The following is a 14,363-nucleotide window of genomic DNA, read 5'->3' as shown; positions in this document are numbered from 1 at the left end:
CTGGTTTGTCTTATGAGGCAGTCTTTTAACCTGTTTGGGTGGATAATCCACCCACACTCCCAGCGTGCATACAGATGATAAGGCTTTGGTGTGGTGGGCAGAAAGCCATCTATCACAAGAAAATCTAGAAATATGTATATAATAAGAATTGTTCAGAAGCTCATAACGTATGTCTAGTTTTAATGCTCTGCAGGCAGTAGATTATTTTCCATGTGATTAGGTTGAAAGGCAACATATATAGTAGATGAGACAAATATAAAATGTGGCAGAAAGTGAATTTTGAAAACAATGAATGTTTTTAACTGCCTACATTTTCTAGCTTTTACTTTGTTCTTTTGCTATGCTTTTTTTCTTTTATTTTCTTTTTTTTTTTTTTTTCAGCTTAGTGGCTTTCCAGATAAAGTAATCTGTTAAATTTAGAATATTGTGAAATTGAAGAAAAATAGCAAGGAAAAAATGATAGGTCATTTGTGATCCTAGCATTACTACAACTCCTAACTCATAATATTGCTTTTATTTTGAAAGAGTGTGAGATTTATAAAACCATGCTACAGCAATAGACAACTAAACCCAGTTTGGTTTTGCAAGGTGGCATTAGGAATGCCATTCTGCATCGTTTTGGTTCTTTTGGGAACTTCACTTGCTTTGAACCATGTGTCAGTAACAAGAAAATCTTTCCCTAAAACCATTCTGAGCAGTCTGCGTTCTGATCTTCCTCTCTAGCAGTGCTGGTAATCCTTGGTTGGAATTAAACACTGATGTCAAAAGGACATGGATATTAGTACAAGAGAGCACTCTGCTATCTCTGTTATCAGTAAACATGTAATAGAAAGAGAAACGAATGGAGGCTCTCTGCACTAATCCACTAACACCAGGTTTTCCTACTGTGTTAGAGTTTCAATAATTTTAAGTGTTTTAGAAAAAGGTGGTTTTGTTTTTGTTTTTTAAAAAAAGTTTTTAATAAGATGCGTTTATTTGGCCTTCATCTGCAAAGAATACAAGATGTCAAAGATCTTTGTTTTATGAAATAAAGCTCCATATAGTAGCTTCATATTCTATTCCTTTAGGGACTTAATCTGTAATACTGTGGAGCAACTTTGAAGCTCCTCAGTTGCTATCATGGACAGATGGAGCATTCATAGCATTGCAGGATCAGGTCGTTTATGACTTTTTTTTTTTTTTAATAATACACTTACCTTGACATTTTTCAACATTTCAAACATCAGTCCAAACAATAGCTTTTGAAGTATCCGGGTAGTTTTATCCATGTTTACAAACTGGAAAACAACAGCGGGGGTGTTGTGATCTGTCAAAACCTAGAGTATACTTCAGTAGCTTTAACTGATACCACCAAATTAGCTTGCCTTTACTTTATCTCCTTTCCTCCAGCTTCTCTGCATTCTCTCCCTGACTGTCCCCACCATACTCTCTGAATTAGGTGTTAATGTGGATGTGATACGAGAGAGATGTGTTTCCTTTACGGTGGAAAGCTGATGGCTTTTTTGCTCTTATGGTATTGCAGAAGGACCAGAATTGGTCCTGGGAATTTAGGTAATTATAGGAGGGTTGTTTTTCTTCTTGGTAATGGGGGGAAAGGTGAGCCTGGAAATGTATGTATTTATCCTATCTAGGGATCATTTTCTTCTATAATGAAGTTGGCCAATGTTCCCTGACCTTCTTTTATGCTTAGTGACGGTGACATTCCTATTGGTTCCTCTTTCATGTGATGTTTTCAGACATCTATTTCTATCAGTCAGGGAATAGCTTCTAGGCTTATGACTTTCAGCAGAGAATAACTCATGCCACCCCCCTGTGTTTGCTTTGATACAAGAGTCTGTTTGCTGTAATGACTCTGTTGTATTTCATTGTTGTGACTAACAGATGAACCTACTACGCAGTAGACTTGATAATTTATATTTAATGGTCATATTGTGTCTTAGGATTTTATTGCTCATACACCCTCATTTTCCCCCTCAGTTTAACCAGGAGGAATACTTGCCTCCAATAGTTCTGATTTCAAATGTTGTAATTTATATGGGGAATGGCTCATGATAACAGGCATATCTAACAATATAAGCTAATTCAATTTCACTTGCTTTTCTTTTTCCAAATTAGCACCTGCTATTTTAATAAGTGTACTGAAAAATTAATTGTTGTAAACAAGGCCCTTCTTGCATAATTTGACTGTCTTTCATATCTGACTTGTTACTGTCTACTCTTACTTCTACAGATCATGAAGTTGTGCTGACGAATGAGTAGAAATGAATTCCTAATCCAAAGATATGATAATATTACATAGATAAGACAGGCAAAAGATGTGAAGAACACCCAAAACAGGTGCAGCAGTCTTCTACTGCCCTAACACATGCATCCAGCAGTGGTATATTTAAGCTTGTGTTGGTTGCAGTAAGCTCCCGTTATCTTCTGCGGAATGAAATAGGCAGGCATTTAAGAGACGGTTACTCACCAAATCCTACAGTGTGAAATTTACACAGTGAAGAGTGGATGCATTGCTACAGGAAGCTGTGGAGACAGAGAGGATGATGAAGTTCAGAAAGGGATTAGACAAATCTAAGGATAAAAGGGCATTAAAACAAATAAAGATCAATCCCTAATATCCTTGAATGCATGATTGTGGGTGCTGGGAGAGTGCGAGGGGAATTAAATGCTGATAGTAGTTTATCACATAAGCCTTGAAAAAGGCTTCCCCAAGGAGCATCTCCAGCTGCCACCATCAGAGACAGAACATTTAGCTAGATGGATAGATTGAAGGACCCAGTAAGTTGTTTCTTAAATTCTTTAGATCTTAAGCAGGTCTTTGAGGGACCTGTTTCCCTGTGCTAACTTGAAAATGAGTCAAAGGTGAGGTGACTGGCCTGGCCTTTGAAGTATAAATTTCTGAGATATTATGAAGTTGGGTGCATTAATCACACCCCAAGCGACTAGGTGATTTTCCAGGGGCTGCAGAGAATGTCAGTAAGTTCCTAAAGTGTTACTAAATCCATCTCTTTGTGATATCAAGGCCAATCTTCACAGTTTTATCCTTTCTGTCAGTCTAATCGAGTAAAAGAAATTGTCATTACTGCAGCTTCAGTAGATGATGTTCTCTCCCTGATTTGCCTGTTAGACATACTGCTTTAGGTAAAGCACTTCTAAAAATCTTACCAAATTAATGAGATGTGTCCATCTGGGATATAGAAACCAGTAAACCGTACCCTAGTTGCTGGTATCTTGCCCATCACGAGACATGCAGGTCATCAGCTTGCCCATCTTGAGACATGCAGGTCATTTTGCAGATGAGAAGTGGAGACTTTGGGTACCCTTCTCAGTGTAGAGAAGTATGAGCAATTTGTGCAATTGCAAGTCATGTTATGCAGTCTTTGTCTTTTTTTATTTTTAATAAAGTTGCATTTGCAAATTATGAGAAAAGACATTGTGATATGGCTCAGCACACTAATATAATTCCTTTTTCATCTATTGTAAAAATAAAAATATTAAATTTGATATTCAATACTTAGGTCAAGTAATGCATTTTATAAAACTTGTTTTGCAGGTCTATCTTTCCAATACACCCCTCCTTCAGAATAGTTGTCCTAGCAGAACCTCCTGTCATCGGAAGTAGTACCAAACAATGGCTGGGTCCAGAGTTTCTGACACTGTTTCTTTTTCATAATGTTCGATCTTTAAGCAAGAATGAAGAAATTCAAGTTATTAAAGAAATGGTAAGTACGTTCAGTATTTTAGGCACGTGCTGATTATTGTTTACTGAACATGGTTATTTGCTATATAAAAGTATTTTGCTATGCTATTTCACTCACTATTTCAGCGTAGCACAAATGAGTCTTCATTTTCAAAGCCTGCTTATCTTTTAATGGTATTGGAATAAATTAGCATTCTTACAATGATATTAAATGATGCTGTAATAGAAAAACATTGTCAAAATTGTATTCCTTTTTTTTGGTGACATAAGCCAACTGCAGAATGTGTATACTCATTGCATATATGGGTAGCTGTGTATGGAACTTAACCCATCATGCAGTAAGATTAATACTGTTTTTGTTTCAAGCAGATTCCAAATGTACCCAGTGCTGCTGTGGAGCAGTTGTTGTCATTAACACACAAGCTTCGGGAGACAAATGATGCCACAGTGAGTACTCCCCTACCCCCTCTTCTTTTCCCCACAGATTTGATTTCTCCTACTGGGACTGTTTGCTTTGTTTTGAAGAAAGACTGGGTAAAGCTTTATAGCTATAGTGTTATTTTAGAGGCTGCCTTATTGAAAACCAGCCCCAGAAAGTTACTGCTGACAGTTACTGAACCATATACTGTAACTTCTTTGATTTTTATGTACACTTTTAGAATCTGCATAAATAAAGCTTTTAGGAAATCACCCAAATCCTAGAGAAGTAAGAAAAAGCACACACACTATCAGTGTGTTTAGATACGTGGTTTACAATGAGAGATGCTGAGCTACCTTCTGAATAAGTATGGAGATAATCATGTTTGTCCAAATATGTTTTGATTACTTCACTTCAGTCATTGGAACTTTGGTAGCTGAAATTATTGTGGCTTTTTCGGCAATGGAAACTATCTAGACATTATAAAATGCCAGTGGGCAACAGCAAAGATTAGGAATATAAAAGGGAAATCTCCAGAATTCCTATCTGTGTTACTGCTACAGGTTATTCTGTTAAAGCAGTCTTATCAAGAAAAATAAATTCTGCTGACACAGTAACCACAAAATTCTCTAAAAAGATAGTCAAATCTTGGTGAAAAGTAGAAGAAATCATTGCTATGGCAACTGGATGCTTTCAATGTAACTAAAATGTAAAACATTTTTAGTGGAATCCAGCGGTTTAACTGATATGCAAATTGTAATCTGTTCTGCTTAGGTTTCATGATTTAACATGGTAATAGTTTTCATAGTATTACTATTCAGGTAGTTGAGGGATATTGAAAGGCTGTTGTGCTCTTCTGAGCTTAAAAAAATAAATAAAAGGGCTGACTTTTAAATACACCTATGGGACAATGTTGTTATTAACATCTATTTAACTTTCTACACCTGATATTTGACAAATGTAGACTGAAAAAATGTAGTTTTTGGTATATTTGGAGACGTAACATGCTTGAATAGAGCATTATAAAAGTGCTTTCCAAACATGTGGATGTCTATAGCATTGTAAAGTATCTAAATGAAGTATATGATGTTGGATAAGAAGTGAGTCATGGTACGGACCGAGGAAGGATTCTTGTAGATGAGCAGTGACATGAGACATGTCAAGAATAGCATGCTTGTGTGGAGAGCTGAAATATGTGCCTAAGGTATGTCAGGCTATTTTTAGAGTTGCCTAAGTAAGTAATCCTCTGCCAGAGATTATCCTGAAATATTAGCCATTGTTTCAAGTGATTTTGTTAACAATAGAAGAATACCTGTAACATATTCAGCCTGTGGGTGTATTTTGCGTCATTGTAATTGTTTGTTTGATATACAATAGAACCTAGAGACCACAATCAAGATCCTGTTGAATTAGATGCCTGATAGATATATATTACAAAGACTGTCACAAGGACTATAACCTAATTTTGAGTTTACAGCTATTCCATATAAAAATCAAGAGCAGGTAAGGAAGAAAGAGGATATTTTATTCCAAAACTTTAACTCCCAGTTGCAATATTCAGATGATGTGACATAGTTCCTCCTCTGTGGGCTTGTCCTCTGTTTATTCCAGTGGAGGATCTGGTGCTATATGTAATTTTGACTTTAAAATGCCCGTGTTCCTTAGAGATTGGAGTGGCATGGTGTGAGACAAGAGGCAAGAGTGTCTTCCTTATTCCTCCCACTTGGTGCAATGGATGAAGCATGCTACCTCAGTTACTCTGCTCAGCTGTCAATTTCCACCAATGCAATCCTGTAGGTTGAGTCTTGGGAGGATTGCTTACCTTACAAAAACATAATTAGCCTGAGAATATTTCAAGTGTTTAAGATTCTTTACAAAAAATATAATCTCCCAAAACAGTGAGAGTCCTGACTGGTGAGCAGGGACGACAGGGATGCAGCACTCACCCCTCTCACTTGCCCATGCTTCATCCATGGCTGTGCAGGTCTTGAGACAGAGATAACACTTGAAAAGCCATCATTTACAACACAATGACTAATGCTTGGTAGTAAATGATGATGCTTCAGAAAATACTTCACAATCTTCGATCAATGAAAATAGGAAAAGCAAGAGTAGTAATTGAAGCAGTTATCCCAATCTAAACCATCCTAGCTTATTGCTCAGAGCTGAGCTAAAACATACTATCCTTTGCCTTCTTAGCTTTTGAGTTTTGCACAGTCTCGTGGAACTGATTGCTTTTATCCTTTCCAAAAAAATTAACGTCTGTTTGTCAAAACTGCAGTTTTCCAGAGGAAAGAGTTGGTGATAACACATTTCTCATACTTAAAAATGATTAAGGGAGAAAAAGACTCTGAAATTAATAAAGTGTTGCCTTTTCTATTTTTTTCCTTGATTGCAAATTTGAGGATTTTTTTCCAATTAAAACAATATATTAAGAAATCGTAATGCAGTTAGAAATCATTTATATGCCCCAAAGCAAAACATTCAGAAATTACCTAATTAAAATATTTCGGTTAACCCAGGCAAAGCATGGCGTGACTTATCAGATCACACTCATTGTTGCATGCTTCCTGCTAAAATAAGGAACCTGTTTGTATTAGATACCTTCATCCGGTATATGCAGTGAATAGAAGGATTTCTTTCTCGGTCGTTATATCTCTAAATAAATGGCCACTTGTTTGGGGGGCTTTGTTTGTTTGTTTTTACATTCTGCTGTATTTGCTTTAGGTCTGCCTTCCCAGGCACTGAATCACTTCTGTAACTCCTTACTGAATCATGTCCAATTTCTAGCATTTACTTTAACACATGGACAACAGAAAAGGACACAGTGTTCCAGTAGTGGCCCACCCAAAAGGCGTGTGCAGAGGTGATACAATCTCCTTACTTCTGTCCAGTGTTGTCTTGTTTATACATCCACGAATCGTGCCAGACCGTTTTGCCAGAGCATTACTTGCAGAGCTCATATTTAGCTTGTGAAGAGCAGATTATAGATTTTAAGACATTGGTCCTTCTACCATGGCTCATCTCCTTTTTATTATCAATACTGTTTACTTTTAGGTATTATATAGCACAGAAAATTAAATTATCAGCACATTTTTTCCCTGTTGCTTATCAAGTGAAATCATAAAGCAAATCTGTAGATAACATCATGATTTCCGTGACACTGAAGTGCTGCAACAAATACAGAATTACAAACGTGTGGATTAAAAAGCACACACTACTATAGGAGGCAGAAAGCACTTATGAATTAGGAGAAAACTTGAAATAATTACTTTTGGATTACATTTTTTCCTGACTCATTCAGTTTAAATCCCTGAGATCAATTCCCAGAAATGAAGTAATTAAATCACCTTGTATTTTTTGACAGGCACAGTCCCTGGCTTCATCTTTATCCACTCGACAACTGTTGCGAATTTGTCGGCGACTGTCACAACATCCAGATGAAAGCCTTTACTATGCTGTTAATAAAGCCTGCCTTTCCAGGTAGAAGTGCCAGTATGGGTGGAAGTTCCAGAGTTCCTTGGTCTATTGCTAGCATACAAGATACCTTTTAATGCAATTGCTCTTTAGCTTCTTAAATTTTGTCATTTCTTCAAAACTATTTCTGTGGTATTCTCAAACTTAAAAGCTAAGTTGAAATGGTTTTGTACTGCTTTCTCACCTTTATGATGATGTTTAGTGAAATCATACAAGTTAGGTCACCGTTATCAACATTATTTCGCTGTCTCAAAACACTCTGCTTTGAGTTATTTTATGTCTAGTATGGTTGGATGCTTGATGGAGGTTTGGTTTCAGTTCTATAAACTGTATATGAAATTATGAATATAGTGGGCTTTTTGGTTTTGTTTTCCGTTCTTTTCTATTAAGGAAGGCAAATTTTAATTAACAAAAGGTTTGGAAAACTGATTGAGCCTCAGACTGTATGCCACAGAGCTCTTTATTTCACTTTATAGCTCTGGGTTCATGGGAAATAAGTCAAGAGTAGAGTTGTTTCCAAATCAACATCGTTTCTATAGTAGCTCTTACTGGTAGTGGAACGAGGATATTACATAATTCCAGTCCTAATTCATCCTACGTTGCAGCTTTTCTTGCAATATTCCATAATACTGAAGCTTTTTATAATGAGCATGCAACTTATACGAGGGCATAGACATAGACATTAAGGGTTTGGAGATCTAAGTAAAGCTTCATACTGGTTTTACATTACAGAAAATACTGAAAACTTGTAAGAAATCTTCCTTAAAAAATGATTTACCTCTTTTATTTCTTCATTTAGGTTTTTACCAAACCTTGCCAGATCAGCTTTACACAAAAATCTACTGGATTCCGGTATTGAGTCAAGTCCAGATAGCACAAAGAAACTAGAGGAGAAGGATTACACTTGTAAGTTTGTGCCATCTTTTGTCCTGTTCTTCATGAATGTTACTCAGATAGTTCAGCATATAAATGTGTACTAAATGAGCTCAAAATAAAACGTAGTTTGCTTCAGTTACACCCATTTGGCTTTGTTCTATAGGGAAGTAATAACTCCTTAGTATGCTGATACTTATGTACTGTCTGCTGCATTCCCTGCCCATGAAATTTAGTGCCCTTGACATGTTTAAGGGTTCCCCAGTCTAACAGATTGATGACTTCAGGCACTTGACCAGCTCTTGGACTTCAGTCGTTGATTTGATGGTTTTTTATTTATTTATCTGTTTTATTATTATTATCACTTGTACTACTGTTTTGCATGGTTCATAGTTACAGCTTTGTTTTGATCTTAATCTTTCTGTGTTATGTTCTTTACCATTGCTTTTTTTTATCTTCACTGGTAAAATCAACCTCTTCCTCATCAAGACTCCTGTAGGAGTCTTGGGTTGTATTTTGTTTTCATTCTGGTACATAATTCTTTATTAGTTTTTCTTCTTTTTTTATTTTTTCTTTAAGTTGCTGTCACATATCATCTTTATCCAGCATGGCTTTGTTTCTTTACCTCCTGCAACCTGTATTCTTTTGAAAGAGCCTTCAGTACTTCACATGTATTTCTGCTTCTGCCATTTTTCTTACTTCTTTCTCATTCCTGCCTGTCCTTTGGTCTTCATGCTAATTATGTAAGTTTTGATAACTTCCATCAGGTAGCACACATTGAGTGATCTGCCGTTTTCTGTTCACTAAACTTTTCCTTTCAACAGCTTTGATCTGTACTCTATCAGTATTATATTTGCTGTCATTTCTCTGTATGGACATTCTCAGTTTTGTGATACATTTGACTTCTATGTTTTCAGGTAGATCTCTACAGTAGCAAACAAGTCTTTTGTCCGAATTAACATAGACTCTATTTTTATATATTTTTTTAATGTAGGTGAAAAATATATATATAAAACAAACAAACAAACAAAAAAAAAACAGGCATAATAATGCATGAATGGCTGCATAGGTGTATGTATGCATGTCTATATGCATATATATCTCTGCATAGGTATATATAATACTATGATATATAGAATACATGTGTTATTGATAATGCATGAATGGCTGTGTATGTACACACACTTATAGATGAATATATAATATGTAATATTGCATTATAGTGTATATAATGCATTATATATATTTGCATTATATGTGTTTATATATATGTAAAAATTATTTATGAAATAATTACAAATATTGCCAATTGCATTATGCTATCTGCTTAACATTTTTTTTCCATCCTGATCCCTCCCTTGAAATTTCTTCGTGTTTCTCTGTCCCATGTTTTAGAAGAGAACACGTTATAATCCTTTTTTATTATTATATAAACTTACCTGCTGCTTTCCTAAGGAAGGAATTTATGGTTTTCTTGGTGTAAGAATTTGTTAGGGTTTTTTTTTTACTTTTTCTCTAAGAGTTGAAGGTCATACCTTCAAGTGCAAATTTATTCAGTTTTCAGCAGGTGTTAAATGTGTCCACTTTCTAGAATTAACCTATTTGGTCAAAAAAGTAATTCTGGATGTAAAAATCAACATTCTAGTACTGCTGTGATGGGTTGGCCCCAGCTCTCCTCAGTCCCATCCACACCCTGTGTCTACTGGGACAACCAGAGAAAATAGAAAGAGAATAGAAGAGAGTGAAAAATTTGTGGGTTGAGGAAATGTGGCCTGACAAAGTTAGTGGTATTCCAATAACAAGAGTATGAAGTTAAACTGTGGTAGCTGTCACAGCTCCTAGTGTACTTTATGATATTTTTTATTTAAGATCACCTGTTCATCATTTATTGTAGTAGACTTCTTTGCAATTATAAAGAGAATTCAAATTCGTTATAATCCAACGTCTTGTTAACAGATAATCTATTAAGCATTCACTTTAGATAGAAGTCATTTACAGCAACCCACAGCCTTGTTAAAATTTGCAAACTTTCACTTGTAAGCATTGGCGATTGATTGCATGTCTGCTCAGAGGATGGTATAAGTAATGCATGTGCTTGTTTGTTTCCTGAAAAATGTCTAGGTGAAATAAACGATGGGATTCTGAAGATAGGATCTGTGACTATGCCAGTTTATAACCCAAGTGAGAAAATGAAAGTGCCTGATGTGTTGTTTTACGAAAATGCTCAAGTAAGTAGAATTTGCTGGCTTCTCAAGTACAGAAAGTTCATTAAATATGTACTAATGCATATATTCACGTTTATTAAATGATATACTAATTTTGAAGGTTATAATTCTGAAACAGCTTCTTTAGGATAAAAATTTTTCCCAGGGGATTTGATGTTCATTGCAGATCCATCTTCACTGTGTCCCTTTGAAGATGTCATAGCAATCCCATTGAACATTCATAAAATGCGAAAGAACTTTGAGTGAACTTGAATTTTATTTAGAATGATTTGATAAGATGCTTTATTGAGTGATTTTATTGCTGCTGCTGACCTGATCGACTCTTGTGGCTGGGTTATTGATTCCGTCCTGATGGAGTGTTTTACAAGCTTGTAATAGGAAGTTTTGCAGGTCGGCAGTACCTGCCTTGTATTAGAATTAACGCTGTATGCTTGAAAAGCAAGATGAAGAGTAATTAGGGTTACTAGTCAGTTATTAGATAATAATTATTTTATATAACTTGAGTTATTAATTAGTTGCTAGAGTTATTAATGTTAATTTGTTCACAGTAGCAAAGAGTAAGAGCAATTAGTGAACACAATAAAAGGAAAGGGCTTGGTGACTTTTTTTTGTTTGTTTTAGTTCCACCCTCTCCCATGTTCCTTTTATAGAGGTAGGTGTACTGCAGCTGTCTTCTCCATCTAACTTGTGGACCTCACAATTGTCAGACAAGGTTATCCTTAGCCAGAGAATTACCCTTTGAGTGACTATGATATTTCACTGATAGCTTGTGAAGTATTTTTCTTTTTAGGAGACTAGTGTGAATCTCCCTACTTTGTGAATTTCCTTTTCTCTTCTGCTCTATTTTTTTCTTCTTTTCTTGCTTGTAATTTCTTCCCAGAAAGGCTATCCTTTCTGCAACATGGCTATCACCTACTGAAGGTGACAGGCCACGCAAGGAGAACAGATGACAGTCTTCTTCATCTTCCCCAGTAACATTTCATGTGAGATTTTGTTCTGTGTTGCCATTTCGGTAAAGTACTTCATCTGAGTGCGTTGGAAATGAAATCCTAAGTCTTACTAGGATTCATATCTGCATTGCTTCTTCAGTCTGCTTGCTTATTGCTTCAGTAATTATAACTGAACACACTGAAGAAAACTGTGGCTGATATTATGCATCAGTTTTGTTTAGGCAACATTTGTTAAAAACGCTACATAGAACAAACTGCTCTGTATCTGCCCCTGGTAGCAATGAATTCCGAATCCTAGAGGGAACAACCACCAAATACCTGTCAGAAGAGCTGCTCCCTTTTCAGATTGAATTTCACTCTTACGTTCTGTATTGCGTGTTCCCACTGTAGTTCAGCCATTCAAGTGTGGCAGTGATCGTTTACCAAAACCTGCTGGAGAGCAAATTTGTTTCACAAGTCCAATGCAACTTTTCCTCTCGTGTATCTAAAAATTGCATTTATTTTTTACTGTGTTGGTTTATTTATATCCCCAGCCCTTTGCAGTGCTGTACAATGTAATGAAATGCATAGTTTTGGTCTTGAAGCATTACATGTTCCACTGGAATTTAGCATTGCTGCAGTACCTTGTAGTAAAGTTGTTCTGCAAGGAAACCATAATGTGCACATATTAGTCCAATTTAGCATAAAACAGAAGTCATCTGAAGGAAATTCTCATGCTTTAGCAGTAGAATCAAAAAATGTAATCAGTAAGTGTGGTAAAACTGACTCGCTGGAATTTGTGCTCTATCTGGTCAAAGTTACTCTCATCAGTGATAAATTGCTAGTGTGTGTGCTTTCAGAAAATACAGTAGTTTGCCTTGAGGTCTTCTTGAATTAATTGTATGTTGAGTGTTCAGTAGTCTTTTGACATGCCTGGGTAGGATTTTGTGGTATTAAGCTATGTTTACACAAGTTTCTTCCCCCCACCCCCGCCCTCTGTTCTGGAGAGATTTGGAAACCTGTAATATCTTTCACACAGTTGCAAACTGAGTATTTCTATATGCTCAGAGATTGCATGTGACATACTGGTTTTTTTGTGGGTTTCTTTTTTTCAAAATTAAGTGCTAGAGATGGAATGATAATGTGGAAAAACTATGTTTATCTATATGTTTATCTAAAGGCAAGCATTTATTTCTCTAAGTAGCTTGTCTGACCTACTTACAGATGACCTATTTTCACTAGGTACAGTAGAGAAATATACAAGACTATTGCTAGTAAAGTAGTCTGCATTGCCACATTATCCTTAAATCCTTTTGATCCTTTTTAACAAATTATTTGTGAGGAGCATGGTAAGGTTGAATTTTGTATAATGTGTGTTACATTTTATAATGCTGGATATGTGTAAAATAGATGTTGTATTTTGACTTCAGTTAGGCAGTCTAATTTAGAATTTATAAGAGACATAATAAACACCTTTAGACTTGAGCTTGTGTTTTTCTGTCCTTATTTTTCTTGAAACTAAAGCTTAATTATAATAGGAAAGTGTGTTTGTTATTAAGCTAGACTTGGTGTTTAACTTACAAAAAAAAAATATATATATAATGTACATATTCATGTCATCTCCCTTTTAATTCCCTGTTTGGTTTCTTTACAGTTCTACCAGGATATTTTGCTTCCTGCCTGTAGAGTTACTGGAAAATTGTCATATGTGTTTAACTGAAAGTTCTTATGCTCTGGATGACAAACGTTCACCTAGGCTAAAAAGAAAATTATTAGGAATGATTACAGAGAATGACACAGTTTGGAAAATCAAACACCCAGAATCGATCAGAGTAAAGGAAATGCAGAAGTGGAGTTTGTGTTTTTGTTTCATTGTTTTAGTCACTGGATAGATTGCTTCTGCTATTATTGGCTGAGAGACACTGGCTGTGTAGTAAGTAGTGGTTAGTATAACTTAAAAAAAAAAAAAAAGAAAAGAAAAAAAAAAAAAAAGCCCCAAGTCTTGAAAGTTCTTGTTTACTATTATTATTAGGGAATATATAAACTTTTGAGAGTATAAAAACGAGTAAAAATCATGTTTTTATTTCTTTAGCACATGCTGGTAATGGAAGATATGCTAAAAGACTTTCTGCTGGGAGAACATCTTCTTTTAGTTGGTAATCAGGTGAGTTAAACATTTCTTACAACTCATTATTTAATAATGAAATAAAATCTCTGTTTTGCTTCATTGAAATTACATCCATTGGTACTACTGAGGTAATTTACATATTTTTGACTCTTTATCTATTAACATTCACTGGTTTTATGAGCACATATTGGTGGAAAATGTAAATGCCTTAAGTGTTATTTTTTGTGTTTTGTTGTATGTTTTTACATTGCTGTCAGAGCAGGAAGACAAAATATTAATGGCTATGTATAACATCATTACCAACAAAATACTTGGTCAATTGCTTTGGTTATTCTTCATAGATAAGTAGCAAAACCTCTTCTTTAAAATTTCTAGTGAGGATAAGAGGTGTAGAATTAAGTATTATTCAAATGTATTTTATCTTTATTGATTCAGAATACTGGTTTTCTCTAAGGTGATACAGATTCACTTTCTTCTTTGGTACAAAAAATCTTCTTTTTGGTAAAAAAAAAAAATCTTCTTTGTTGTTGGAGACTGTATTGTTGAGACTGTAGGGCCTGACATTCTTTTAGTCAGTCACCGCTGTTTCGTGACACCTTCTAAGAGTTCATAG

The 14,363-nt window shown here is 35.4% G+C and overlaps 1 protein-coding gene across 1 annotated transcript in view; it reads left to right on the top strand.

Annotated features, from left to right (window-relative positions):
* Positions 1 to 14,363, top strand: part of VWA8 (von Willebrand factor A domain containing 8) — a 192,823-nt gene that overhangs the window by 60,879 nt on the left and 117,581 nt on the right. Inside the window, exons 15-20 of the mRNA XM_032186011.1 lie at positions 3,554 to 3,722; positions 4,070 to 4,147; positions 7,486 to 7,601; positions 8,395 to 8,501; positions 10,590 to 10,696; positions 13,715 to 13,786. Of these exons, the coding sequence (XP_032041902.1) occupies positions 3,554 to 3,722; positions 4,070 to 4,147; positions 7,486 to 7,601; positions 8,395 to 8,501; positions 10,590 to 10,696; positions 13,715 to 13,786 (649 nt within the window). The remainder of the gene's footprint in view (positions 1 to 3,553; positions 3,723 to 4,069; positions 4,148 to 7,485; positions 7,602 to 8,394; positions 8,502 to 10,589; positions 10,697 to 13,714; positions 13,787 to 14,363) is intronic.

Source organism: Aythya fuligula, chromosome 1 (genome assembly GCF_009819795.1).
Source record: "Aythya fuligula isolate bAytFul2 chromosome 1, bAytFul2.pri, whole genome shotgun sequence".
Classification (NCBI taxonomy): Eukaryota; Metazoa; Chordata; class Aves; order Anseriformes; family Anatidae; genus Aythya; species Aythya fuligula.
This window is presented reverse-complemented; position numbering and strand designations above follow the sequence as displayed.